We start from the raw sequence: 27,443 nt of genomic DNA on the forward strand, positions 1-27,443 counted from the left end.
TTAATTGGTTCGTGCGACGGGGAAATGCACAGCGAAGGTGGGTAGGACGGGCTTTGATCTGACTGCCGAAGATCGTGATCGCCGCGGTTTTGCCGGAATCATCTGCTTATAGGTGTGAATTGTATTGTGATGAGAGTTGTTGAGCGGAGATCCTTAAAACTTGTGCTTGAGTGAGTGAGGTGAGAATGAGTACAAGGACAGCGTGGATGAAGTGAATGGCACCCCGGCGGCGAGAAGAGGTGAGTGGGCGTGATTGAAAGTGCGCAAGAGCGGGCATAGACCTGGAGCTACGAATATACACCTAAGACACCTCAGTAATACCCGAGTACACGTGCCGGACAAACCTTCACACTAATACTCTCTATCCTCACGAGTCGTGGACTCCAGCACAGTCGAGTACCTGGACTTTGTCTGCAGTAAGACGAGGCATAGCCAAAGCAAATAGTGCATGACAGGCTGTAACGAGCCGGCGAGAAGACCGATTGAATTCACACCGCCTTCGTCTATCAATCCCTGCTTGGTTGGTCTACAACCTTCTCATGACATGACAGGTGCAATCGAGCGTTGAATTCAGTGTATATTTAGCAGTAACAATGTACTTTTTATTACGTTTGCTATGTGGGTATTATGGCTCTATCATTAATCCGCGCATTACATAATAAGTATCTTACAATGCCAGCATGGCGGCGGCGACACCGGCAAGGCCAGCGATTGATGCGCCACGGATGAGATTCGCGGACGCAGCGCCGGTGTCAGCAGGCGCAGAGCCTTCAGTTGTTGGGCTACCGCCTGTGGGTTGAGAACCAGTAGCTGTGTATTGTCAGTATTGTGTACGTGGATATATAGGGTTGCAGAATCGGGCTTACGAGCTGGGGTAGTACGAGTGATGAGAGAACCAGTGTGCGCAGGCGACGATGGGTTAGACGATGGAGAATCGGAAGTAGGTTCGGGCGATCCAGTAGCAGCAGATAGCTTGTCGGCGCCGGCAGTAACAGTAGCAGGGCTGAACACGAGCTCTCCGCTGCTGTATTCCGTTGCGAAAGATGTTGTCAGGACCTCGCCTTCGACAGTGCCGATCATTGTCTGATCGCAGCTCGCGGTGGTAGTGCCGCCAATGCTACAAGAAATAGTCGCCGTCACGACGGGGATACTGTTGCTTTCCTCGCCGAAAGCTTCTGTAAACTCTGCGTAGAAAAGTTCCGGGCCAGCAGTGACAGTAAAGGCATCGGCATAGCAGCCGTCAAACTCGTCAGGGTCTTCGGGAGCGTCGGTTGGGCACGACAAGACCATAGTTGTGGCTGTAGCGTCTACAGTGACGACGGACGCGCTGTAATTTGGTGGGAGGAGAAAGACGTCGACTGTGGTTGACTGCGCGATGGCAATGCCACTTAAGAGCGCGAGAGTAGCAAAGGATTTCATCTTGCGTATGAGGAAAGCGAAGTTCGGGGAGGAGATTAATGGTTCAAGATAGACGTGTGGTGTATGAAACGAGGGTAGTTGTTAGATTTGTTGAAGTGATTTTGAAATATCTTGCAAAAGAGCGTAACTCCACGAAGGATGATGAAGATTAAAGGCACGAAAAGGAGATCAGTGTAAGAGTAGTAAGAAAAGGAACTGAACAGACGCACGCGATGATTTATAAAAACAGCCACCGACGGTAGCGGAGTCCGTTATATCGTGAAGCACGAAGGATTGGAATAGCTTTGTTTTTTACCGCCCGCCATCCAGACCCAACTTCGCCCCAAGTCCTTCGCTTGAATGCCTGCACTGGGTTGGACGCATTGCTTACTGTTACTACCAATATACTGGAGCGAATGGGAGACGTGTATCTGCGAGGCTTAGCACCCACTTGAAGAGAAGCCGTCCTTGGCGATGTGACAGGACGAGGTGACAAAGAACAGTGCCATTTTCGCGAAGGGTTTTGCTGAGTGAAAGGAGTTCCAATGTGGTGAGGCTCTTGCAACCGTGGTCATGCATGAGAATCACCCTGCCACGCAATGCTTGTCAAGACACCACTGTGCCATGCACGAGACATTGATGGGTAAGGCGGTGCAAAGCGAGTGAGTACAAAGAGGATTAAGTTAAGACTTGAGATTTGCCCAGCTAGTCAGTCAGCAAAGAGTCATGAAGATGCTAAGTGTCGGGGCGGGCGAGAATCAATAATTATTATATTATTGGTCGCGGAATGGCAAGCGAGATTGCGACACACGTGCTGCCCGCGCCACAAACTGCCGCCCTATGCCCAGCAGTAGTAGGTGCAACCGGGCAGCTAATTGAAGCTTCCTGTCAGCGTAATTCTTTCCTCCACACTATCACGAACCTTTCCTGATATCACCTACAGTAGCTTAACCACTGCTTTGCCAGGTCATCGTTCCCGAACGTCAGGCCGTCGCGCATGGCGAACACATCATTGTCATAGCGCAATGATGTTTCAAATACCCCCTTGCGTCGCAGCCACAGCCTTGTCGCATCTTTGTCAAATTCCGTTTCCGTTGTATCTAAGCAAAACGCCTACCTTTTAAGTTACACCCTCGATCACCTCTCTACGGCGTAATTGCGATACTGTGTTGATATAAAATTGGAGAAAAGAGCGTTTTAATGTCATGGGAGTCTACTATACCGCGAGATCCTGCCCTGATATACGGTGCATGCTCCGACGAATTCTTCTTTCGAATAGACTCGTTAACATGCTATAACTAGGTCGTACGTAGTATGACAAAGAGGAAAGAATGAGGAGAACTGCCCGCTATTCTTGCTACGATGTCAATAGCACCAGAAATCTGTCGAGGCTTGCAGACTACTCATCTATCTTCAAATACTCATGCACGACAGCAACCTTGGCGGCCTCTAGAGAAGATTATGACGATGCATAAGGCAAGAAGAGCTGACAGTGCCCCAAGAAATTCGGTTATTGATGATTTGACGTCCTAGACGTCAAATCGCAGCACTGAGCACGAGACTGCAGCCGCCTCCACAAGACAGGTGAGCGTGAGAGTAGGCACATTGACTGAAACCATGAAGATATCTCAACATGACCAAAATAATGCTAATCATGCACTCGACTGATTCAACTCTTGAGGTACATGAAACAGCTACACTATAGCCATTACTAATGATGCCCCCCTATTTCATTGATCATGGTTTCTAGCTTCCAGGCAACAATGAACCCAGAGACTAGCGACTCAGCCACTTCAATACAATGTCGAGGTCCTGTGTTGGTGTCTGCATATGTCTATAAATGCAGTCGTTGAAAAAGAGACTCGTGCCACTCAACAATTCATCAACTCATCGAACCCTGGTATAACAACCCGTTTTCTAACCCTTCGCGCCAACTGTCCACTATATCAAAGACAAGCTCCTACAGTTCGCGTAATATCCGCTCAGTATGAACACATTACCGGCCAGCCTCACCACTAAGTCAAACTGTCTTAGTAAATCAGCTCTCGTCGTCCTCAACAAGAAACAGCGCTGGCTCAGACACTTCAGCGTCGAAGGCTTAGAAAGCACTTTGCACTGCGCCATCAATGCTACCCTGATCTTCGCCCAGGAAGAGGCTGGCACGGCAGTATGCATCTCGCGTACAGGCCTGATCCTCACATGTGCCCATTGCATCGCGGAAGACGCAGAAGAATTCGCTCATATACGGCAGCGCGACGTCTATCATCTGTTCGCGTCTGGTTCGGTCGTCAGTGCGCGATGCATAGCATGGGATGCCACGCGTGATCTAGCTCTACTGCGGATCGTAGCGAGCCAGGATGCCAGCGGCTCCTTCTCCTACGTGTCTCTCGCTACGCAAACTCCAAGATTGAACGCTCGTCTAGTATGTGTCGGACATCCGGGGAGCGATGATCTGGAAGTTGGAGTCGATGGCGCAAAGACTGGATATGATATACTGCACGTGAGCACAGGACGGTTTCGAGGACTGGCAAAGGGGCAGAGCATACATGATAACAGTGAGATTGGCGCGCTGAAACACGACTGCTGGACGTACTGGGGCCATAGCGGTGCACCACTTGTGAATAGAAAGTCGGGTGAGGTGGTGGGTCTGCATTCATCTTGGGACGAAGAGACGGGTATGAGGAGGGGCATTGCACTGAAAGCGATACTGGACTTTCTGCTCGAACAGAGCATCAATCTGGAGTAAATTCACAACTCAACGCTACTACTAAGATTTATTTTCTCCCACATCAGCTGCTGATCCTTTTTCGATCGCGCTGAGCACCCGTCGATATTCCAAGTCTTCGCCTCAACCCATACTCCCTAGCCCCGTGCCGAACGTCTTTCCTCACCACTATCTCTTCTCCCTCTGCCTCTACTCTCAGGGGCGCAAACACCGGAACCTCTCTTCCCTTTGCCTCATCATGGTCCACATAATAATAGATATCCTCTGTCCGTCCGTACCTCTTCCTCTCCCCTCTTCTCCCATCCGCTTCATACCGCGCTAGCCGCACCTTCAAGCAACGAAACGCCGCCGAGCGCGCCTGCAGCGTCTCCCGGATCTTCGCACTCGCCGCCGCATACGGGAAATCGCGCTTTGCTGTGTCGATATGCAGGTTGACCACAGACGCGGGAAGCGCAGACAGGAGCGCCTCGATAGCCTTTTGCCGGATCCAAGTCGTACCAGCCGGGCTCTCCTGGACACGCAGCTGGAACGTCGAAAGAGCTGTCATGCGCGGGAGGCATTCAATGAGGGGTGTAAGATCGAGTTCGTTGAACGCGCGATCGTCATCATCGTTATCATCATCGTCTGCTGCTGCGGTCGGAAAATGCATGTCTGCTACTTGTAGCTCGAACGACTTGATATACGCAAAGAACGAGTGAGAGCGCGGTAGCTGTGCGGAGAAACGCAGATCGGATGCAAGGTTGTTATGGTGCTGTGGTCGTAGGAGCATGTGGTAGCTCCGCACGTAGGGAAATGCGAGTGAGAACCAGTATTTACAGGTCAGCAGCACGGGGAGCATTTGTTGCGGCGTCGAGGAGGCGTGAACAGCGCGAAGGATTTCAAGGACCAGCTCAGTGGGGAGTTTGTCGAAGGTTGCCATGATGTCTGCGTTCTGCGTATTATTGTCTATATATAGTATATCCAGTGAAGACCCTGAGGTGCAACACGTCGTTTTCCTGTCGCAGATAGCTGTGCGCCAGCGACGAACAAAAATATTGATACGTGACGGAACCACAAAGAACTTCGAAAGACAGGACCAAAGGAGATCAGAGCAGGGCATGACCGGACAGGCACAAGGGGATTTATACGGAATAATACTAATTATTCCTACCGCCCAACAACCAACCCAACATCAAACACGCACGAGCACGCAATGATGGTACAATAGAGCCGCAAGGAGATGACATCGTGCGCCCCTGGGTCTAGATGCGCACCCGACACACGTGGCGTGTGCCGTTGGCTGGCCCGAGAGCACTCTAGCCCCCACCATCGCCGCCGTCGCTATCCTGAAGTGCTAATTACAGCTTAGGTATCATGTTAGATGATACTAGTTATTATATATATAGGAGGTAGTTTCGTGACAGGGCTTATGGGTATAGTAGTACTAGTTCCTTTCTCTCTTCAACTCGCGCTGTGTTAGCAGATTTTACTTCTGGTGTTGCTTGGACTGTGAGATGCTATGCGCAAAGCCTGCAGAAATGCACTGCATGATTTCGGTTGATTAGTGTACTTGCAATCTTTTGTACTGCTGTCCCATGTATCATGCTTGATGGGAGGGTTTCTGGAATTATATTCCGAGCTCTGCAGTCAGCTTGTGGCTTACACGTGATTTGTCTTGGCATGAGATGTCATACATATCGTCTGTCGCGAAGCTGGATGTCTTGCGTGAGGGGACGCCAGCAGAGTAGACGCGCGGTAAATGTATAATCATATCGAGTCTTCTGGGACTCTATATAGAAGGTGCAATGCGTGCTGGGAGGCTTAGAAGAAGTTTCGAGAACTCGGCAAGTGCTACTATGGCTGGACAGGTCAAGATGAGCAGTGGAGAGCAGAACTGTGTTTAAGATATGTGGAATCGCCGTGTTCATACAACAGTGTTACTCCCAGTTCTTCGTTCTGCAGTCCACTTATTGAAACTTTAGATTACCCTATGCCGCATGAGCGTTGAGGGCTGCTTCGGTGTTTGCATGCTCGAGCATTGAGCTAGCGCGAGTCCTAAAAAAGCGTGTAAAAGAGAGCTGCTGGTTCGAGATAAGGTCTTCATAGCCGAAACAAGATGGAAAACCGACGGCTTTGGGTTCTAGTCATTACTCCATGTAGCGATTCATTTCGCTATAGACTGACATCGACCACGATATGATGACAGTTCCTGGCAGTAGACTTATGAGGATGTTCTGTTCGTCCGATCGACAGTTTGTATAAGTTTCGGACACTCCCATGCTTTTGACGTAATTGACTTTGACGGAGTGATGTAATGAAGATCAGAATGTTAGGTGCTTTTCCATCCAACTGAAGATCGCCTCGACTGCGCGAACGGATCCTTTCACTCACTACTGTATGTTAGTATATTTCCGACCCGATGGCCGCGATGTAGGATGCACGTCGGAGAAAACGGCGAAAGAATATGAGCTCAAAGACCGAGCAGCCCGGTGATATGTGCTGGCACGTGATATTTTCGACCAGTCGGAGAAAATATAGCGTGCTGAAATATACCACGGTGGAAATGACTGACTGAGCATAAGGCGAAAGGCGGCAGGTATTAACGTTCTATTAAAGCAAGTTCTGATGTCACTGTTGGAGTAAGTTGTTACAGGCATGAATCACGACGATTCTATTTTTCAACACTCCCTGCTCTGGATGTTTCGTCTACTCTATCCCTGCCTTGTGGCCCGTAGATGTAGCCAAATGTAGTAATACTATGCCAAAGTGTCTTGTCTCATTGAATGCAAGGTCTCCTTGTCCGTTTGCCTCTTCTATTCTGGGTACGGCAGCGGCACGGCTATTATACAGTGATACCGTAGTCCATCTCGTTTCTCATAACGTCATTCAGCCTAAGTGCGAAAACTGCCCCAGATTTTCTAAATTAAGCCTTTACAGGAGAGAAACTCGAGAATATTGCACATTTTCGTCCAGTTGAGGTTATGCATTTTCGCCGCAGTGGTGTTGGAAATTAAGCCAGAATTTGCCTCGTGTAGTACTGGGCAGTGTTCAGGATCCATACGCCGGTCTAAATAGGAAAACCCTGGCAGCACATGATACTTCTGGTAAAATAACGTTAGCACTACCTGATAGTATGCTGACATGACTCGAACAATAGAACGAGGCAGACTTATTACACACACCCAGCCTCCAAGAAGGTAATGTTGTCCATTGCAGGCGTACGTGTCAAAGTTGATGTATCGCCACAAGTCTATACATGAAGAGTCCTCTTTACAACATCTTCAAGGTTTTCATCCTTCAGTCCAAGAAGGTCCATGGCGAAGTCCTGCTTCTCTTCCCAGTTTGCATCGATGATGCCAACGACTCCGACCATGTTCTCAATGGCCTCACCATCATTTGGATTCTCCTCGAGTATGTGCTGGAGGTGCTTGATGTAGGTATCAGAGTCAATATTCTTCACGTCAAATTTCGCATCAACGACCTTCTCGGTTGCTTTCAAGACCTCGTTCTGGCTGACACAGAAGCTCTGCACATAGAGCATCCTATTCTTTGTTGCCGCCTCCTGGTGCAGTACCTGCACAGTCGCCTCAGCAACCCTGGCAAGAGTTGAAGCGCTTCCTCGAATATCACCTCCGTCGAATATCATTGCTTCGCGTTTACTGAGATCCACATGAAGCAGCCCACTCTTCAGACCGTAATCAAAGAAGTGGCCACAGACAAGCGATGTCCATGAGAGCTTGTCCTCTTGCGACCTGAGATAATCGCGCACTTTGGTTTTGCCAACATACAATGGAACAAGTTCCAATGCACGAGGACTCGAAGAGTCGCAAGAGCCAAAGTCTATGAAAAAAGTTAACCCTACCTACACATAGGTATATCTCATGCATAGTGCTCTATACCTGCTGGTATGAAGGTGCGAACACCAGCAGCGATACAAGCGTCTGCAAGCTTAATCTGCATTTCAACCAGTGTACCACCAAAAGTGCACAAAAGAGCATCATGGCCATGAAGAGCATCAATCAGTTCTCCCATAGGCAAGTCATCGGAAACAGACAAAACGTTTGCGCCATTGGGATAGGTTGACTTTGAGGATTTTCTGGAAATGACTGTAGTCTTAAAATTTGGCTCGGCTAGAAGAGCATTCAAAATCGATGGGCCAAGATGGCCATTCGCGCCTATGATGGCGATGTTTCGGCGTGACATGCTGTATTGACAACGAAATCGAAACTAGAGGCATTCCTTCGATAGGACAAAATTTGTTCTCAGTAGTTCTAGTGCACGTGACTTCTGCCGAGTAGCTATTTTCTGCCACCATCGATTTTTACTGTTATAATCTCTCAACACGCTCATGTCTAACAATAAGTGACTTTAAAATCTATACATATATATATATATATATGGTATGAAGTTACTAAAAGCATCGAACCTTCTGCCGGTTTCAAGGAGGTTCGCTCTACGCTCTGGAACAGAAATGCAGAGTCTCAGACTGACGTGGGTACCTGGTATTGTCTGTGAAGCATCAGACGCATAATCACTCTCTTCCGCTTACGGGATCTCGGCCGCAACCTGATGCAGGCCAAGTGAGCTCGGTGGGGATCTTGAGACCAAACATCTGGCACCCGTATTGGGTGGTACGATCATTAACTATATTGTTGCATGATATTCACCAATACTCACTACTGACCGGGTAGATACTGGAAATCAGAGTTTGTACCGAAAAAGAAAAAGCACAGAAGACGTAGCAATGGACCTGGGTAATTACCACTGTGCCTGCTCGACTCTATAGACCTTAAATTAGGGCAAGAAACAGTAAGTCTACACCCAAACTCGAAACATAACAGTGAGTGGCCGGGTTTGGAAATTGAAACGTTATCCTGATTATCCATGGAGCATACATCGTCATGCTCTTGCGACAACCGGCCCCGAATTACCTAAAGTTGATAGCAGGTGGCTCGAGCGGTGAGTGTGCCAACAAGGGATTAGTTATAAGCCGCTATGTCCCGAACACCAGTTGGGCCGCTTGCAGACTAAAATTGTCCAAGCTCCACTTACGCCAACCGGTCCTTTAGGTGTCCACTCAGTGAGTCCAACCGTGGATCCTTAGACGACCACGAATAGAAATGCAGTTAACTTCGCCGACCGTTGTGGGTCGATCGCAAGGCAGCCTCGTAGCGCTATACCGCTTGTAGATTCACCAAACGCTAAAGACCATGCATATACCTACATGTATCTCGGGCGAACCCAAAACGTCACCACTGCCACATTTCCTATATTGCTTTGTTCTTTGGATCCTAATATCAAACATGATCGATATACAACGCCCTTTGTCAACTATGGATTCTACATTTACCACATACCACCCTTTCAGTAGTGATTTAGCCATGGTCCTCAATGAGCCGTACATACCCGCTATTAGGTCAATGCATACCCCACTGTCTACGTCTCGACTGCTACCACCAATCGCTCCAAGACCGAATATACCAGGGAGCATTTTACCGCATGGAGAGACGATCGAAGACTCTCTACAACCAACAGATCGACATTACCAAATATATCTCACTAGCAGCAGAAGACGTAAGCTCGACCTCACGGAGGAAGACAAATTTCTACTGAAATTACGAGAGGAGGAGCGCCTGCCATGGAAAGCTGTCGCTGCTAGGTTCAAATCAGACAAGGGCAAAGTGTATAGAGTCCCTGCACTGCAAATGCGCCTAAAGAGAATAAAAGAAAGAGTCAGGGGATCGGAGTGGCCGGAGAATGACCTTCGAGCATTGCGAATGTCTCACGATCACTGGGCACAGAATAGATTTGAGATTATTGCGAATAAGGTGGGTTTCGAATATGTTCCAGTATTTCTATGACGGCCTCTAACAGACTCTAGATGACTGACTTTGGTGTCACCCAGAGGTGGAGTGCACATCAGTGCGCTCGCAAATGGCAAGAGGCCGAGTACGACTCTCCACCTCAGTCGTATTGTGTCGCGCATGAGGATTCGCCCAAAGAGTACGCACTCAGCGAAGAGCCCGAACGAGTTATGTATGATTACGACCATGAGGCTATCGAGAGACTATCTCACACTCCTTCGGCAAGTCAGGAAGAGCAGTGGGACTATGTGAGCTCGTGGAAAAGCATACATCCAACAGATATATCCATACCGTCAGCACCACTATACGCACATGAGACTTACGCAGGCGTATGAGTGCATGATTCTTCGATATACCATTCGCAGTTCGGGCGCAGTCTTACCATCCACATTAACGATGATCAAACCAAAGGAATCTTTCATCTACCATGTACATAAATTATCATACTCTTTCACATTGGACCTAAATGAAGCCGATATCAAATCCAAGACTTCTACTCATTCGTCTTCTGAACAATCACTCAGTGTACCAAGTCAATACAAGGGTAGGCCTGCTTGCTGTGAAACGAGACGAGTACATGGTCCGACTTGTTCCCCTCAGAGGATTCCGCGTCCTCAGCTTGGGGCTCATGCATGAATACCAAAGGACTCCCAACTCATGCACGACTATACATATCATTCTGCAACGTCGGCCTAAGTAAGCCTGTCGGTCTGAGATATATTTGTGAACTGTGTTGTATGTATACCGCCTCTTTGGAAGGAAAGAACCCGGTTCGGCCAAATGCAAGTTAGCTTTACGAGCATAATGAGGTGGAACGCAGGTGTCCGTAACTAGATTACGGCCCACCTAGAATCCTTCGCCAAGTCTGCCCTCAAGCCTACGCATGGAGGTGCCGTACTATGGTAAGACTCTAGAGCCAGGCAGAGAGGGGATGGCTATAACTAGCCATATATGGCATACGGAGTGTATATCCGCGACCGGAACAATGTGACAATAGGAGAAGCACTTATTGAGAGTGGCCGGTGTCACTATAGCATGGAAGCGATATACTAATTTCTGCGGCTGCTCTGCGAAAGATGGTACAAAGACCGTTTCTTAGAAGGCGATCGAAACGGTTCAACAACAGATCCAGCATCCGCCTCAGTCCAGCGATTACAGGTGTACACTATTAATCAGACTATAGGCCGAGTTGGCCCAGGACGCACGACTACGTAAAGGAAGGGAACCCCGCCCTGCAAAGGCAGACCGGCCGAAGGTCCTATCAATAGGACATTCTACAGGCAACATGGGGATGGGTGAGGCGGTAAGTAAGGAGTGTCAAGCATCAAAAGCCTCCCCTGCAACACTTGCTGACACGCCCGGCTTGCCTTCAGCTCGGGAGACCGGGATGCTCGCCCGAATAAAGCTAAAGCTGTAGGCCCCAACGGCCGACTGGACTTCGACCTTTTCGCACACCATGAATCCTGCAATCTATGCCCTATACCCTTACCTTACGCCGACAGCTGCATAGCACCGATTGTGCAAGCGCAACCTGTGGGAACTGCATCGTCTATCGTCTGTCGTATAGCGCCCTAGGCACAAGCCCACCACTATCTTGCCGTCACGACCCCACAAGGTTAAGACTTCGGGGCGCAGTCCGGGTCCTGCCATGGCGGGAGTTCCGTCAGGTCGAGCGTGTGAGGCTTGCCGCAAGCAGCGCCGCAAAGTGAGACTCACGAGCCTGCCTATCTAGACAGTGTCAATTTTCAGGCCTGACATACGTTCAGTGCGATCAGCAACAGCCGTCGTGCTCACGATGCAAACGATTGAAAATAACATGTGTAGGTGCTGGGGTGAGACGATATCTCTTCAAATCCTACGATGCCTCGAATGAGGCTTGTAAAGCATCGAAACAAGAACACACATCACCAGAACGTCGAGACAGGTTGCGTATTGCCCCATCGCCAGGAAATCACAGATCAATGGTTGTGGCAGCCTTCGTTCGCGGTCTTCAAGTTGTCGACCTAAGATTTGATCTTTCCTGGGCACATGGCCCATTCTTGCATGATGTGCCGAAACGCTTGGGACAGAGTAGAGTCCTTGACACAGCAGCTATGGCCCTCATCGCCAACTTTTCGAACTCCTCTCCTATTCAGGCGAAACAATGCCCGCGAGCAACGTACATATTCGACCGAGCCGTCAAAGCTCTTCGCTTGGGTCTGAGCAACCAAAGAGAGGCTCGATCTATAAACACTCTTTGCGCTATCTATCTACTCTGTATAGTCCAGGTGTGTAAACCACTCTCCAGTTTTTAGCATGAGGTTGCAAAACGAGACTGAGCGTCAGTAGAACTGGATCGGTCTTTCCGATGAAGCGGGTTTCCAAGGTCATGGAGAAGGTGTAGCGCAGATTCTGAACTCTGGCATCGACTATAACCCCATGGATGATTTTGAACGAAACATCATTGCAACACTATGCAGCGCAGTGGTAAGTTCCCTCTTCATTTGAAGTATTGTCTTGCATACACTGAATGTTGCCTCTGTTGGTAGATCCTGGAGAGGTTCAGGAACCCTAAGATTCGGATTGTGACATCAAGTCACCCCTGGATTTCCTGGAATAAGTCTATTGGCCTTCAATGTTGTCAAGATGACTCTTCCCCTCCGGCAGTATCCGAAGACGAGAGACATGGTACACCTCAAGAGTTGCTTCGTCTTCTCACGAAGGCTCCCGACTTCTTTTGGGCGGATGGACTACGAAAAGATGCGCGAACATTCTATGAAGACATCCTTTTGGTTATCAAGAAGTTTCGTCAATGCATCGACGAAAACATACCAGTTCCACCGTTACGATCAGATGGGAAAGAGACAAAATTCTTTAAGATAGAGGAGCTGTCTGATGCGGCAAGAATTGAATGCCATAACAAAAGGCGATACAGCTTCGCTCTAGGCTTGGGATTGATGTTTAATGCTTATCTACGAACCAACAAGATGCAGGACACCACACTCACAGCCCAAGCGAGATACTTCACAATGGAGCTGCTTAACATCGCTGAACGAGCCGCCCAGTACCGGCCATTAGGAGCTGGATATATGATAACCCACTTGCTAGCTGCATGGACAGTGGAGACAGACTACGTTCTCAAGCTTGACATCGAAAGGATTCTAGCACTATATCGAGTCAATCTTGCGCAACGTCATTTCAGGAATGTTAGCCTCGAGGTCGAACAAGATTCATGGACGAGGCTACGTAGCCTGTCCTCCGCGGACGCTATGTTCACACCCCTGGGCGTGGACATCCTAACGTTCGGCCGACCTCCTGGTGGCACTAAAACGGTGGCATTGCTAAATCGCTTTTCCCCTCTACCTGCTATGATCGCCTCCGTGTAACAGTTCCATTATAATTCCATGCTAGTTGGAGAGCATGGATATTAACTGCAGACGATTGGCTTGAATCTGTTATCGTGCAGGATCCTCAGCCAAAATTTACGACACAGTGTAGGTGTTTATGCATCTTGGTCCGTCTGCGTCAACCACAATTCTAATACTGTCGTGTGAAAAATCTATGACCACATGGCGATATTGGCTGTCAACCATGGTTCAACGGCTCCTGCGAGGCAGACACGAGAGTCTGCTCATTGGAACGTGTGGACTTCCCCAATTGGCTAGATCGCAGACGTTCTCAAGTATAAGACCAAGATGGACACGGCAGGATTCACTGTGGAGGCGCTATAGTCATCACTAAAAGGGACAGATGGATGGTACTTGAATGATCACATTAACTCTCGGACCTAGCTTACTTGTCTTGACCCTTAAAAAATTTGTTCAAATAGTATCTTGGTGAAAAAAAGGATAGGCATAGTGACGAGAGCTTTGAAGACCCGGGCCTACATAATGTCCTCTAGGGCCAAAAGCACAGGTGACTCTAGTTAACTGAACTACGTAAGTACATTTTGAACTAAAGTGTACAATCATTCGCCCTAGAGTAAATAAGTCTTACTCGTGGGGGCGAACTTTCGCCTATGATAGGCATAAAGGACTCTATCCGGCCCTATTAAACGAACCGTCCACTCCGCGCGTTCAAGCAGTACCGACACAGCGGCTTTGGCCTGACGCACTAACCTCAATAGACAGAAACCTACGAGCTCTTCGCTGTTCGGGAGTGACCGCCCCTAGTATTAATACGGGAGTTTCGTCGGGACACGCATGCGTTCCATATCTAAATAGCAGCAACTGCGTAGCAAACGCATGCGCTACAGAATGAGCAGAGGCATTGGCGCGGCCGACACGCGATACCCTCGCCTCGAGCTCCAGTCTCACCACCATCAATGGTCTACAATATTTGTCAATGGTGCACCGGAAATCCCGATGATTGCTCAAAAGACCTCATGCGTTGAAGGCTCGTATATACTGGTTGGGTTAGATACATTAAGTATCTGCATTCATAAGAGCATCCGTCGCGTGCGGTAGGATCTTTAGAAACAGCATGGCGGGACGCATCCGAGGCCGAATCACAACAGTTGATAGCATCAATAAGCTATGCCAAGGAGATTTAAGCCTTGCACTGCGTTGGCCCTATACGTCGTTCGTCACGGCCCCAAGTTTGGGTTCACTATACCTACGAAGCAGGCGGAGGGATGATGCAAACAGCCGCCGCCAGGGTTCTGTTAGCTGTAACACTGATTCTCACATCAATGTAATGATCACTATTATATCTAGGGGTGTTGTGGAAGTGACTTGTAAGCGCTCGGGGCCGACGCGGTTTGATTCTAGAGAATGTGCGCACCCAAAGGTGCAGGCTGAGGCTACCTGCTACCCTAGCCAGCCTGCTTGGAGGTCATGAGGCAGCCTTTGAGATGGCAAGACCCGAAATGGTGTTTGGGCCTGCAAAACTTCGATGGTGGCAGTGGCCATGAAGGAGGCATGTCAACTTTTGATCATTTGCTCGGATTATTATACCATTGACGTACCTCTAATCTCGTTTGGCACTCAAATTCAGGCTCGGCTCATCTTTTGTTCAACATTTTTGGCCGGAAAGATAGTTGCTCAAAGATGAGAGAGAAGTTTCAGTACCACAAGTACATTTACAAGAGGCAGGCGTGTATTGAGCCCGCAGAATTAAGAGTCTCAACATGCCATGGATACATGGATTTCTGGAAGAACCAACATGCAAAAGGTCGAGTAGGTAAAATGAATGATTTCAACTTGAAACCATTCGGACCCTGGCAACAGCCTCAACACTCATTCACTAAAATTGACACAAACTATGGTCCTGAGACATCGCAGCTCTGGGACGACCAGGAGACCAAGAGTCGCCAACCCTACGCAAGGAATCAAGCGCTTTGACTCCAAAGCTCAAGCGTAATGAGTACAACGGTACACTTGATGGACTGCAAACAGCATCAAAGCCATAGCTGAGACATTGACAGTGCGTCCATTAGCCCAATCAAATACTCATCGAGCGCCTTATAGGCACGGTTCAACAGTTCAGCCGTTCGGCAGGCGTGCAGGGCCATAAACCCTATGCAAGTGCCCACAACCATCCCACGTACGACCGATCGGGATCTTGCAAGACGAATTTCCTAATTAGGCGATTTGGCAAACGACAGCTCTCTGGCGCCAGTGTGGCTTCCCCTACGACCCTCCCAGTCTGCAACTTGATGACATATGCACGCTTCATGTCCCATACATTTCGCGAGGCTCGGGCCGCTGATGGGGTGTTTTCATCCGAGGGCGCTATAGTCCGAACTTGTGTGCCGTTACGCACGTTAGAAAGGCTGGGGCAAGATCCGTGGCGTTGACGTGAGATCGACTTTCTGCAGATAAGAAGTAGCGAAGGTACAGCCCTACCACGCTTCTGAGGCTCCTTTGAAACAGAGCGTAATATTCCCCACAGGTGCAAACGGTTCCCAAGGTTCAAGAATCTTATAGCTGGAAGATAGGCTGTCAATCTTGTGGGATCACGACGATCATATGACAGCACCGTTCTTGCTCCGGGATATAGGATGATAGACAGGCAAAGGAATACATCCATCAGTTTCGCTGTGGCGCGTGTGCTCTCCCGCCTCCCGCCTCCTGTCCTCCCACCTACATCTAAATACGTTCTACAAGATCCATCACCCTCGAAAGGTAAATTCAGACCATCAAATTACCATGGCCCGGGCATAACTTCACAGACTGCTAAGAGTAGGCGCATTAGCACGCGCGAACTCCAACGGTGCTCCCGCATTAACGCAGGTTCGTTCGGCGTCTGTAACAAACACAACAGCCTGACCCATCTTTCGCCAAACAACCATCTTGGGACTAGCGTACATGACGTACATGATGTGTTGGATTCTCCAGTTGTAGCGCATTTGATTCGTTGTGTCTGGAGTGGAATGATGGATCTCAATTGTATATTAGTATATCGAAGACAAAGGCGCAGGGAGACATGTTGCATAGGAGATGGTATAATATAAGATTGATGACCCATATCAGTGACGTTTTTGCCTTTCTCAGAAATCATGGCGCAGCGACTGTGTTGGGTAAGATCGACGACAAAGAATTGTGGCAACAATGCAGCCTACCAATTCCTCCGCCGGGTCGCCAATATGAACATGACCACCATTCTACCTATGTGGTAGATTGGAGTCGAACAAAAGCTTTGCATTACATATAGTCATAAACAATCTTTGGCTACGATCACGACGGTATTTGACCGAGAATTTAAGTGAACCACGTAACTCACTTCCCATCAAGGACCACATGACCAGGGCTCGGTGGCACTGGACCTTTGCAAAACTGTTAGTCATTGTCAGTCGGACGTTAGTTTTTGGCTCACCCGTCTCCCACACGATCGGTTCACTGCCCAGTTCAAAATGAATTTCACCTCCCTCTGTCATGATACCCAAATCCTCGTGTTCGAACCAATTTTTGTCCCATATCTGTCCATTGATACTCACGCTCTGGACATAAAAACCTTTGCGACTATTTGCATCATCTAAATTCGAAGCTGTGATCCGCAAATTCTTGTCGTGGTTGATTGTTATATTAATGTCGTCAAACCAAGGGCTTTCGATCAAGTATACTGGGGTTGTCACGATGGGGTACAAACCGAGCATTTGCCATAGTAGCCAGCAGTTCAGAGCCCCAGCGTCAGAATTTCCAGGGATGCCGTTAGTGGCGTTGAAGAAAAATTCGTAGCCGAGACTTCGGGACCGCTGAACGGACTTGTGCTGCTTGTTGATGTAGTTGTACAAATACGGAGTCGCGAAGTCAGGCTCGTTGCTATCATGTAATCAGTCGGAAAGTTATTACGAGGTGCACCAAGAGAGGCTCACGCAATGTTCATCAGAGTGGTGATGCCTAATCCGTTGACTCCTAGATCAGCACTGGTAGTGTTGGCTTGGAAGATGTAGTCTAATCGGGATTCAAAGAGAGTTTGACCACCCATGAAGCCAATCAATGTTTCCATATCGTGTGGAACGACGAACGAATACTCTATCTCAGTCAAGGAGATACTAGAAGTGATTTTTCAGACTCGAGACTCACCAAAAGGCGTGCCTTCATAACAATAATCTGCCCAATTGCAGTCCCCACACTGATCAAGATCGTAATTGGAATCAAAGGTACCGTTCGCAAACCTTGGTGCCATGAAACCTGTAAAGTTACGGCTCTGTGCATCGTGGCTCCAACTTAGTTGCCATCCAGCACCTCTGTTGAGGTACTTTTCTTGCTCAGCCACCATTTCGCCTGAGGCAATCTGGCTGACTGCAAAGTCGTTGAGAGCATATTCCACAGTCTTAGAGATACACCGAGTGTTACGGTCAGCAGTGACATATCCGAGCGGAATCCAGTCGTCTAGAGCTCCTCGGCCTTCTTTCAAGGTACCTTGAGAGTCCACTGGGTTGTTGTCGTAGAATGGGTAGACTTCAGCATTAGTCCGGACTGCCATGTATCCGTCGGTCCAGTTGATGGCCCCACGGAGGCCTTTGACGTAGGCATCGGCAAGTACATTATCGGCATTTGAACCGCCCTGTACTAGACCGTTGTAATTGCCAGACCTTCCATCTGGCAGGAAGCCTTCGAATCTATCTGATTAGCCAAAATATCGGCATGAGCGTGCAGCATTTACCTCCACATGTCGATTACGGCTCTGATTAGGCTCTCGTAGTACCTCGGTTGTATAAGATGATAAAGACTAGCTTGGTTACGAAAAAGATCCCCTTACTGGGTTAGCAAGGACCCATAAAGTACTCATTTAACACTTACACATTGTATAGATGTCGTCCCAGTAAGGCTCTGCAGACTCCCAGAGAGGATTTTCTCCAACGCGCTCTGAAGGTATCAGGTGCATAAAATAGAGGGACGAATAAAGCAATGCAACACGAGTCATGTTGGCTCCCTCATTGATAGCAACTTTGATCTTACTGAAGACATCTCTATTCCACTCTTCACGGGCTGATACAACAATATTCTGTAGATCCCAAGAAGGTATCTCTTGAGTTTTGTAGTTGCAAGCTTTGTCGATAGACATGAAAGATACTCCGACACGGGATTTAATTCGTGAAATTCCGGTCGTATTCCATGAAAACAGGGCACCAATGCGATCTCCAAGTGGTCCAGACCGGGCGACTTCTTGACCGAATGTAGGTTCAGGAATACTCGCATCCGCCGCCTGGAAACTGCGAAAGTAGCGACTGCTTGGGATCGTGTTGCGTCCAGAGAACGTTCTGGCCTGAGAAGGGGCTTGATCGAACTCGCCACAAAAATATATGGTGACTGGAGCGCCGATATTCCAGCCACCTGCGATGCTTGTCCACCCGGTATATACAAGGCCACCTGGTTGTATTTCTATTTCTCCTCCAACGTACAGCTGAGCATCCCAAGCTCTATTTATACTTGGTAGAAACTGCTACCTGTTAGCTCTGAACAGCTAGTGTATGAGTGGTACACTGTACATGGGAAGCGTCTACGAGAATATGCTTTTCATCTGAAGGATATAGGTAGCTCATGATTCCAGCATGACGACTTGCTGATAGTTCGATAGTAACATTATTCTGAAGTTTGGTCTTGAAGTAGCCCACGCGAGCCATCTCTTCGGAATAGATCCTCTCCTGCATGTACGTATTGTTGTCCAGAATGTTGACTGGCGATGACACAGATACCAAGGGCATCTGTGATGGATATCCATATCTACAAGTGTCAGTGTCCAAGAGCACTCTACTCGATGCGTTAATCTGACTTTGGCCCACCACCAGTACCTTAGCTTTCTATCAGTCTTTTTGCCATCGTATCTGGAAACATGTGACTACCTGACTCATGTAGCATAGAAATACCGGTAACCCTTCCTCGAGGGGTGTAGCCTCCATTTATGGTGGTCATGTTCAATGGCGTTTCAAGAGTATCGATGCCTAATTTGACCATACCAAATGGCATAGCGGCGCCGACAAAGATATCGCCTCCTCCATCTGGCAATATATCAGTGATCATACACCGCATACTAATTCCGTGGAACTCAACAGGCGAGCCCTGAGATGGCACCCTCTGAACCAATCAAAGGATTGACGAATTGTGAATAATCCATGTAATCTTCTGGTGCTTGAAGTCCACCAACAAGCTTCAGGGCTACAAGCACAATCGCTCGCGCTTTGACCCCCATGGCAATGTTCCGGATGTAGGCTTTCGTTTTAGTGTTCCGTTGTAGCAATATATACACAATACCTTTCATGCGGCAAGAAACGGAAGCTTTCTCCTGGCGTATGGATCAAGACCCCGCATTGCTCGTCTAGTGCACATGACGTCGGCTGGCATTTAGCAGTTTCTGTAAATCTAGGTAACAAGATCGGTATTTGACGATAACGAAGTGATCCGGGCGCGCCAATGATATGCGAAATGTCAGTAGAGATTCAGGAGCGTTTACTAAGGAATAACATAGGTAAGATAATTATAGCCTGAGGCATCAAATTCTTCTCACACTACGACACGCATGAACCTATCGAAGTACATGCGTGCGCTCTCAACATCATCGACGTCAGCCACTACCCCGATATATCCATCTGGACGAACGATAACCATGCGGCCCTTAAGACGATCGACTTCTAGCCTTTCATAAGCACGGCCATGCCCCTCGTGCGCGCTTTCCACATCTGCAAATACGCGCCAGTAGTCGTACCCATATTCCTCATTCCACGGTCGAAACACTTCTGGCAGACTGAGTAGCTCAACCTTGTCTCGGTCTGCACAGTGGATCAAAAGAACCTCTACCTGGGCTGGATCGCTACCTTTGATAAGATCCCCCAGTGGGTAAGAGTCGTCAGCCAGTTGTGTTCCAACCTTTCGCAAACGGTCAAAGAGCGGAGGCTGAGAGATATCTCCAGCGAATACCAAGATGCGAAACTGGCCAGACGCGTGCAGCCGCTGGTGTATGCGCGTTGTTGTACCATCAACTTGCAAGACCAATTGAACGTCTGCGAGTCGTTTCCCTGGAACGAGATCTAGTTTCAAGAGACTAGGGCCGAGATCTCCCAAGCCACGTGGCATTTGAACGATATTGGATAGGGAATATCTTATGGACATTCCAGTAGTGAACCGTGAAGCCTTGGCGAATTCATCGTCGAAAGAGTTCGATGACGCTGAGAATAATTTGAGATACCCACGATCGAACGCAATGAGGTCCTGAGCCACCGGGCGACGCTCTGATTCGTACGTGTCCAGGATGCACGGGTCAGCCTTACCCTCAAGAACTAATCTGAGCTTCCAGCCAAGATTATTGACGTCCTGCACGCTTGTGTTCATACCCTGTCCTGCCTTAGGAGAGTGGGTATCTAGAAGGATTAGCCAATGTCGCAGCCACCTTTTCTATATTCATACGTACGGACTGCATCGCCCGCGAGAAATGCCCGAGAATCATGGGTTGTAAAATGATCACCCACACGCTGGCCCACACGATACGCCGACCACCAGGAACAAGTGGCTATGTCGAGATTGTAGGGAGAAATAATCTTGCGCGCCGCCTCAAGGATGATGTCCAGGGTAATGTCTTTTGGGTCAGACAGCTCACTTCCACTCTCCACCTATGAAAGGCTCAGCTAGCTGCGGGTGCGTAGGTCCTATAACATCGACTTACCGGTATATACATACGCACTTCCCGATTGGAGCGAGGTACCAATAGTATGGTTCCATTCGAGGCTCGCAAATAACATACCTTTCGAATATCTGGAAAGTTCGTTTTTGGGATGAAGTCCATGACACCTAGATCGCATGAGGTCGAGATTCTATGAATCGGGGCACTCTCTTACCAAAGACAGAATCCGTCAGATCACCTTCGAGCTTCACATTAAGTGCTTTTCGCATCCAGCTGCGGGCGCCATCACAACCTACTACGTACTTTGCACGTATCGTGCCGACCTGGCGGAACTCATCGGTGACCTACATTGATCAATCTGTGAATAGAAGGGTACCAGAAAACTCACATTGATTTGATGATCCTCCGAGCCAATCTCCATCCTCGATAATTGTACCGAGACCGGATAGGCTTCTGAAGTCAGCATGTCCTTGCTATCGATGTTGATGGAGCTCGGTCGGATATTCCTTAAAAGGGTCACATTTTTGCTCTGTAAGAGGTTGTGCGCCATATGGTGTTCACATCTAGACTGTTGCAACATGCACTCTCGCGGCTTCCCCAGCTCTTGAACTTTATCTTGCATCACTTGCTCTCTCCTAATTCCATGAACGCCTTCGCTGTGTCCCCATATTGCAATCTCTTCCAAACGATGCGCTTCGGCCCATATCTGCGAACCAATGCCAAAGCTTTCGAAAATCTCGACTGTAGTACTCTTGAGACCTTCTGCTTGTCCACAGAGAGTTGGGTGCGCTCGTTTATCCACCAAAAGTACTCGTATTTTACTTTTATGGAACCAGTTTGCCAACGCCAAACTGTCTAGAGCATTCAGTGAGGGTATTCTACCCGTCAACACAATACTGGGTATGTCAAACAGGAAATTCATAGACTCTCACCCTGCTGGCCCGGCGCCCACTATAAGAACGTCCACAAAATTTGCACTCAGGCTCCCCATTTTCGAGACTGGGATACTGCCCACAGAATATCACCGTCGTAGAGACTCAAGGTCTGAAGAAGCAGATGCTTTGGTTGCGTTACAATAATTCCTAAATGGATCGAGTTACTCATTCGAGTTAGCTCGGAGACACAAGCTTGCGATATCGCTCCGTAGATACACATATCGACGACAGCACAGCAGGGGTCGGAATGTGCAGAAACGAGCCATAAATTGCATGGATTTTCGTTTCCAGCTTGATCTACATCACTAGCCTGAATCCTGGTGCGGTTTTTATTGAGAAACACCTTTACACCTACCGCTAGGTATTCTCACCATCTGGCCAATAATCCATCCAATCACGCCGAAGGTCAGGCTCCCGCCATCAACAGCCACCCATCACTCGGCTGGCTGAAGCCAGTAAATACCTGCAACATTCATCAGCTATGCATTCCGTCGTTGGATGTTTAGACTTGCCATAACCAACATCAGGACTACTCCATATGTCGGCTAGTACGAGACCTTGCGGCGAGCACATTCGGTCAACGTCGCTTCTCGTCCATTTGCCGCTACTCAGAGTATGCAAACGCTCTCCTTCTTCAATTTTGACCATCGTACCGTCGATGGTCGCGGTCAATGTCTTCCTGGCGGTAAGGTAGTTCTCATAGCGATGATTTCCGGGATTCCAGGCTGCTGCCCACTGCCAATTGTCGTCATGGAGAACGGCATCGGCTTCAGGCCCGAGTTGAAGTCTACCGGCTTTCAATGCATACCGAACCCACCGCCGTGTGGCACCTCCCGGGATATCATACGCTTTATTTATTCGTGACACGTCCTGACATCCATCGATGCCAATGATGAATCCTTGGAGGCATTCAACCCCTTGAGCTTCACTGAAACGACCTAGTAGGTCACCAGCCTCGCCTTGCTCGAGGTTTGCAATACTATTGCCTAACCATGCGATCGTCTTCTTTCTCCCTCGTGCTTCCTCAGATGTCGCTAGCCATTTCGCAGCATCCTCATAGGTGCCTTGAAGGGCACAAAGGTTGATATTACGGAGCTTCAAGCTGTCTTGTAAAGACTTGAGAGCGTATTCGAGAGCTGTATGGTCGACATCGAGGGCGTAGTATGTCAAAGGTGTATCTAGTGCATCAAGATGGCGCAGTATGAGGCCAGTCTTCTCCATGTTGCCAGCCCCAAGCTCCAGAAGGACATCGCTGCCTGTGCTCGCTATCTTCCGCGCAATATCGCCGACCTTCAGTTTCAAGAGCTCACTTTCAACCCTGTACGGGTAATAGTGCTTTGACCTTACGATTTCATCGTACAGCTGCTGACCTTCATCTCCCCACAAGAGCAGAGACGGTAGGTACTTTTGGTTCCGTGGCTGTCTCAGACCCTCCAAAGTCTGTGTGCGCAGGTTGGTCAGTGGTGCGTCTTCTTGTCGAATATCGACGATTCGGTAGGTGCCTTCAATTGAAAGACTCCTCGAGTTGATAGAACTAGGAGATGAAGAGCAATCTTCATATCGATATTCGTGCTTCAGACTCTGTCGCCCTCGATTATCAGTAATGAAAACATTGCTGAAATTAGCCTTGCTAGACGGGTCCTTCTCTGATAACATGATCGCGATGTTATACTGTAGGTGAAGAAAGGTTGTGGTTTATACAAGAATGGCATGTCAAGTCAAAAAGATATACAGACTTTAATACTAATGTTACCAGCTATAATCTCATCTCGACATCCCGGAACACAAATCACTTTTCGTTGCGTTCTGACGGACTTAACGAGCCGTTTGTCCAATGCAAGCTGCACAGCAGCGATCGTGTCTGCGACCTTTGAATCCATTCGGCTAATGTAGAACTCCTTAGCCATCCTTGTGTCGGTCTCTTCAAACAGCGCAGGGTACAGCTCCTAGTGAGATTCGGACCTAATATGCGGCTCAACAAAGCGCCATCAGAGCAGTATCTGGCATTAATACCATATAGTTCTCTAAATGGTACTTTAGTAAGCAGTTATGAATTATTTATGAAGAGGTCTCAGTATCAACAAGCACTGATTTAGCATAGAATATACTGTGTTCACTATGTCACTTTCGCAATTTTCCACATTATTTCCATATTACGCAAACAGTATTACAGAAGGAAGAGTATCGCATCTTCTATGCTGATCTCACTCAGTCCCCATTCCTACTCTTATGAAAGATGTATTAGGTTTGCGATTAAGAACCACTCGTTAGGTCACGTGAGAAGGTTACTTATTCGTGCCCTTTTCTCAGTATGTATGACTGATGTCATGTAGGAATAGTGATTCTCCTATCAATTACTGATAACCAAGTACCGAGCCCTACTAATCCCAACTCGTCTATCATCGATCGAGGATAACAAGGACGAAAGGTGCCTATAACGGTCATCATGATGCGCACTAGCGGCGGGTGCTGGTAATATGTTATCTCGGTCCAAGCTTTGTCACCGTGCGCACGCTCCACTTGCATGAGCCCATTCGAGCGACAGAAAGCATAATCTGCCGTATCACTCATGACGTGTTCTAATTACCATTTCTGGAGATATCTCTTCCAAGGCCAGACTAAAGTAACCGACTTACCTAAACTGCGTATTGCCCTAACGCAAGGTGACTGAGCACGCAACTGTGTTGAAAAGCTGATAGGTACCGACACACACGGCTACATATACACTAGCGGCAGACCGCAGCTGAGGCTCGGGCCATTCTTTGGACAGCTCATCCGGTGGCTGGCTGAGCTGACAAGGCGCGGCAAGAGGTGGGGATCGCGTTTAGAGCCGTGTAGGCTTTTAGGAACGGCAGGGATCAGCCGATCGGAGTTTGCTGTAAGATCAGATCCACAACTCCTTGTCGGAGAGATTAGCGATAATCGTACACCCGGGCTTGAGAGTCAACATTGGCCGACGTCAATACTTTTACTGTCTCCCTCAAACTTTACATATGTTCGCGTTCACATTCTCGGGCTAGTGTCTACCGTGAAGTCACAAGCAACAAGGTTGCTACGGACCGCCGCCTGGAGATCCCTGTGAGCTGCACTATGTCGTTGGATCAGTCACATAGAAGCGAGATAGGATGTGAAAGAACAAACCTCCTACAATCATCAAGCAGCAGCACGTCTGGAAGCGGGCAGCATACTCCTACGTATGCAAGCACAGTCAACGAAGAACATAAGCAAGGTGCTATCAAAGGTCACCGCCATGATTCTAGTACCAGTGTGGTCGAGTCCCTGGACTACCGCACTCAGTTGAAGAAGAACTTAGTGTTGCTGTTGAGTATGTACAGTTCTCCATTCCTAGAGCTTCACTGATCGGCCAGGTGTTTATCTATGCAACTCTGATACATCAATTCTACTGGCCATGTTCCGTTCAGTCGCCTCTGAATACGACAAGATGGACCAAGCCAGCTGGATCATCAATAGCTACATCATAGGCCTCATTGTTGCACAGCCCATGGTATGCAGACCAAGAAACTACCTGGACCCTTGACTGATAGTCAATAGTATGGGAAGCTTTCTGATATCTATGGCCGCAAAGGTCCTCTTCTCCTGGCCTATGTTTGCTACCTTATAGGCGCCATACTCGCGTACGTAAAATCCATTCTGAAGCGCGATTCTTCTCACATGTCATACATAGTGGAAGTGGTGTATCATTTACGGGAGTCCTGATAGGGCGCGCTATTGCGGGCGTTGGCAATAGTGGCATCTCTGTCCTCATCTCTACGCTCATTGTAGATCTGGTTCCTATGCAAGAGGTGGCTGTTTGGCGTAGCTATGTATACGCACTAAATATGGCAGGTCGAGCCCTCGGACCCCCGATTGGAGGTCTTATTGCCGACAGGAGCAACTGGCGATGGTTTGTCTAGATAGACTTGACGCTCGTTCACACCACTGACCAAGGCAGGGCTTTCCTCTATCAGACCCCGATCGTACTGCTCACTATCATCTTTGTTTGGTGGAAGATGGAGATCCCAAACGCTGCGAAGAAGATCGAAAACTACGCTGATGAGGACCGCTCGAGCTGGACCAAGAAGCTTAAGCGAATCGACTTTGGTGGATCTATAACCCTAGGCATTGCAAACATTGGGCTTGTGCTCTTTCTTGACGAGATCTCGAAAGATCTCAATCTGGCACAGAACACGCTTGCGATCGTTTCAATGGTGATATGGCTCGTTTTCTTGGTCGCTTTTGCAGTCTGCGAGGGTTTCATCGCCCATGAACCCGTATTGCCACTTCGACTGCTGATCAAGCGGAATGTTTTCGCTGCGTACATGATCCAATTCATGCAGACGGCAGCACAAGTCGCTGTAAGTTTCTGAATGTTTCCAATATTTTGAACAAACTAATCGGCTCATAGCTATACACATCCATGCCTCTGTACTTCAGGGTGACGGTAGGAGACAGCACGACCAGAGTTGCCCTCCGTCTCGCCATAGTCACGGTTGGGACGATCGTAGGTGGACTCATCAGTGGATTCGTAATAAAGCGGTACGTATAGTCAATAAAGGCACTATAATAACCACGTCCTGACAGCTTGCAGAACTGGAAAGTACAAGCGGCTCATATTCGTCTCAGTTGTCATGTCCAATATTTCTTTGTTTGCCATCTATATTCGATGGCAGGGCAACACTGACTGGGCCGAGACGCTCTATGGATTTCCCGTTGGACTCGGCTTCGGCGTTTCTCTATCTGCTGCATTTATCGGCTTGACCTTTCGCCTGGAGCCATCTCAGATTGCGATAGCAACATCTGGATTCTACCTCAGCGTCAACCTTGGTAGTCTGTTTGGAGTTAGCATATCCTCCCTCATAATCGTGTCGATAGTCAAGAAGAACTTGTATGCATCACTCAGTGGCTTTGATAATGCTACTGCAATCATCCAGAGTGTTGTAAGGAACTTTGATGAGATCAATCGATTGCCTGGAAAGGTTCAACTGCTTGTCCAGCGCGCCTATATCGATAGCATGATTTCCGTTTGGCGTAAGTTCACACTGACAACCTCGGCGACTCTTCTAAGAAATTTTCACTGACTACATTAAGTTTTTGCATTTATCTGTGGCATGCTCTCTCTTCTAGCCACTTTCTTAATGCAAGAGACGTCGTCAAAGACAGAAGGGAAGAGACGTTCTAACAGAGACTACCGTACAATTGCTAGTGAGGAGGATGACGATATATAGACTTTAAAATAGAAGGCAAAGTTTAGAGTGTACAGAGCATTTCACGATGTTGGAGTTACAATGTATGTATGTATGGGGGCTTGAGAAGATTCTGTAACTGGCACAATTACCAGATGTATGTAGTATGTAATGTATAGTATTTGTATCAATGTGGCGGCAAATTATATCTGTACAGGTTCCAAACATCGAAATTGTCAATATGACGGAGCCAGGTTCGTATGAGCCAGAAGAGATGGTGCATGATGCATTTGTGCCATGCATAATGCGTCATTTTCCC

General features: G+C 48.3%; 10 protein-coding genes across 10 annotated transcripts; 4 read left to right on the forward strand and 6 right to left on the reverse strand.

Moving 5' to 3' along the window:
* Positions 1 to 667: 667 nt before the first annotated feature.
* Positions 668 to 1,419, reverse strand: EJ05DRAFT_499513 (uncharacterized protein; the record flags this gene model as incomplete). Its single annotated transcript, XM_033746851.1, has 2 exons — positions 668 to 810; positions 867 to 1,419. The coding sequence occupies 2 exons, from the start codon at positions 1,417 to 1,419 to the stop codon at positions 668 to 670; spliced, it is 696 nt and encodes a 231-aa protein (XP_033601540.1).
* A 1,966-nt stretch (positions 1,420 to 3,385) lies between these two features.
* EJ05DRAFT_499514 (trypsin-like serine protease) lies at positions 3,386 to 4,144 on the forward strand (the record flags this gene model as incomplete). The annotated part of the gene is made up of 1 exon (XM_033746852.1): positions 3,386 to 4,144. One exon carries the CDS (start codon positions 3,386 to 3,388, stop codon positions 4,142 to 4,144), a length of 759 nt encoding a protein of 252 aa, XP_033601541.1.
* On the reverse strand, positions 4,136 to 5,025 carry EJ05DRAFT_475319 (uncharacterized protein). The gene has a single exon (XM_033743773.1). It carries the CDS (start codon positions 4,959 to 4,961, stop codon positions 4,188 to 4,190), a length of 774 nt encoding a protein of 257 aa, XP_033601542.1. The 5' UTR covers positions 4,962 to 5,025; the 3' UTR covers positions 4,136 to 4,187.
* Positions 5,026 to 7,352: 2,327 nt separating this feature from the next.
* EJ05DRAFT_499516 (NmrA-like family protein) lies at positions 7,353 to 8,305 on the reverse strand (the record flags this gene model as incomplete). The annotated part of the gene is made up of 2 exons (XM_033746853.1): positions 7,353 to 7,942; positions 8,002 to 8,305. The coding sequence occupies 2 exons, from the start codon at positions 8,303 to 8,305 to the stop codon at positions 7,353 to 7,355; spliced, it is 894 nt and encodes a 297-aa protein (XP_033601543.1).
* A 1,054-nt stretch (positions 8,306 to 9,359) lies between these two features.
* EJ05DRAFT_509959 (uncharacterized protein) lies at positions 9,360 to 10,442 on the forward strand. Its single transcript, XM_033748140.1, has 2 exons — positions 9,360 to 9,930; positions 9,984 to 10,442. The coding sequence occupies exons 1-2, from the start codon at positions 9,406 to 9,408 to the stop codon at positions 10,299 to 10,301; spliced, it is 843 nt and encodes a 280-aa protein (XP_033601544.1). The 5' UTR covers positions 9,360 to 9,405; the 3' UTR covers positions 10,302 to 10,442.
* Positions 10,443 to 11,614: 1,172 nt separating this feature from the next.
* EJ05DRAFT_499518 (uncharacterized protein) lies at positions 11,615 to 13,331 on the forward strand (the record flags this gene model as incomplete). Its single annotated transcript, XM_033746854.1, has 4 exons — positions 11,615 to 11,671; positions 11,733 to 12,233; positions 12,295 to 12,432; positions 12,495 to 13,331. 4 exons carry the CDS (start codon positions 11,615 to 11,617, stop codon positions 13,329 to 13,331), a joined length of 1,533 nt encoding a protein of 510 aa, XP_033601545.1.
* A 3,040-nt stretch (positions 13,332 to 16,371) lies between these two features.
* Positions 16,372 to 19,545, reverse strand: EJ05DRAFT_531420 (uncharacterized protein). The gene is made up of 10 exons (XM_033749026.1): positions 19,443 to 19,545; positions 19,235 to 19,390; positions 19,165 to 19,183; positions 18,881 to 19,115; positions 18,192 to 18,831; positions 18,055 to 18,145; positions 17,472 to 18,010; positions 17,261 to 17,420; positions 16,762 to 17,207; positions 16,372 to 16,711 (listed from the first exon to the last, which is right to left on the reverse strand). The coding sequence occupies exons 1-10, from the start codon at positions 19,504 to 19,506 to the stop codon at positions 16,665 to 16,667; spliced, it is 2,397 nt and encodes a 798-aa protein (XP_033601546.1). The 5' UTR covers positions 19,507 to 19,545; the 3' UTR covers positions 16,372 to 16,664.
* A 347-nt stretch (positions 19,546 to 19,892) lies between these two features.
* Positions 19,893 to 22,268, reverse strand: EJ05DRAFT_527240 (uncharacterized protein; the record flags this gene model as incomplete). Its single annotated transcript, XM_033748887.1, has 6 exons — positions 21,939 to 22,268; positions 21,395 to 21,857; positions 21,221 to 21,329; positions 21,049 to 21,173; positions 20,797 to 20,995; positions 19,893 to 20,746 (listed from the first exon to the last, which is right to left on the reverse strand). The coding sequence occupies exons 1-6, from the start codon at positions 21,995 to 21,997 to the stop codon at positions 19,893 to 19,895; spliced, it is 1,809 nt and encodes a 602-aa protein (XP_033601547.1). The 5' UTR covers positions 21,998 to 22,268.
* Positions 22,269 to 24,057, reverse strand: EJ05DRAFT_332792 (uncharacterized protein). The gene is made up of 3 exons (XM_033740860.1): positions 23,678 to 24,057; positions 22,454 to 23,522; positions 22,269 to 22,404 (listed from the first exon to the last, which is right to left on the reverse strand). The coding sequence occupies exons 1-3, from the start codon at positions 23,846 to 23,848 to the stop codon at positions 22,376 to 22,378; spliced, it is 1,269 nt and encodes a 422-aa protein (XP_033601548.1). The 5' UTR covers positions 23,849 to 24,057; the 3' UTR covers positions 22,269 to 22,375.
* A 1,224-nt stretch (positions 24,058 to 25,281) lies between these two features.
* Positions 25,282 to 27,323, forward strand: EJ05DRAFT_332647 (MFS general substrate transporter). The gene is made up of 7 exons (XM_033740859.1): positions 25,282 to 25,446; positions 25,494 to 25,576; positions 25,627 to 25,845; positions 25,894 to 26,296; positions 26,347 to 26,477; positions 26,530 to 26,969; positions 27,030 to 27,323. The coding sequence occupies exons 1-7, from the start codon at positions 25,351 to 25,353 to the stop codon at positions 27,164 to 27,166; spliced, it is 1,509 nt and encodes a 502-aa protein (XP_033601549.1). The 5' UTR covers positions 25,282 to 25,350; the 3' UTR covers positions 27,167 to 27,323.
* Positions 27,324 to 27,443: the final 120 nt, after the last annotated feature.

The sequence above is a fragment of the Pseudovirgaria hyperparasitica genome (assembly GCF_010093815.1).
Source record: "Pseudovirgaria hyperparasitica strain CBS 121739 unplaced genomic scaffold EJ05scaffold_6, whole genome shotgun sequence".
In the NCBI taxonomy this organism is placed as follows: Eukaryota; Fungi; Ascomycota; class Dothideomycetes; order Acrospermales; family Acrospermaceae; genus Pseudovirgaria; species Pseudovirgaria hyperparasitica.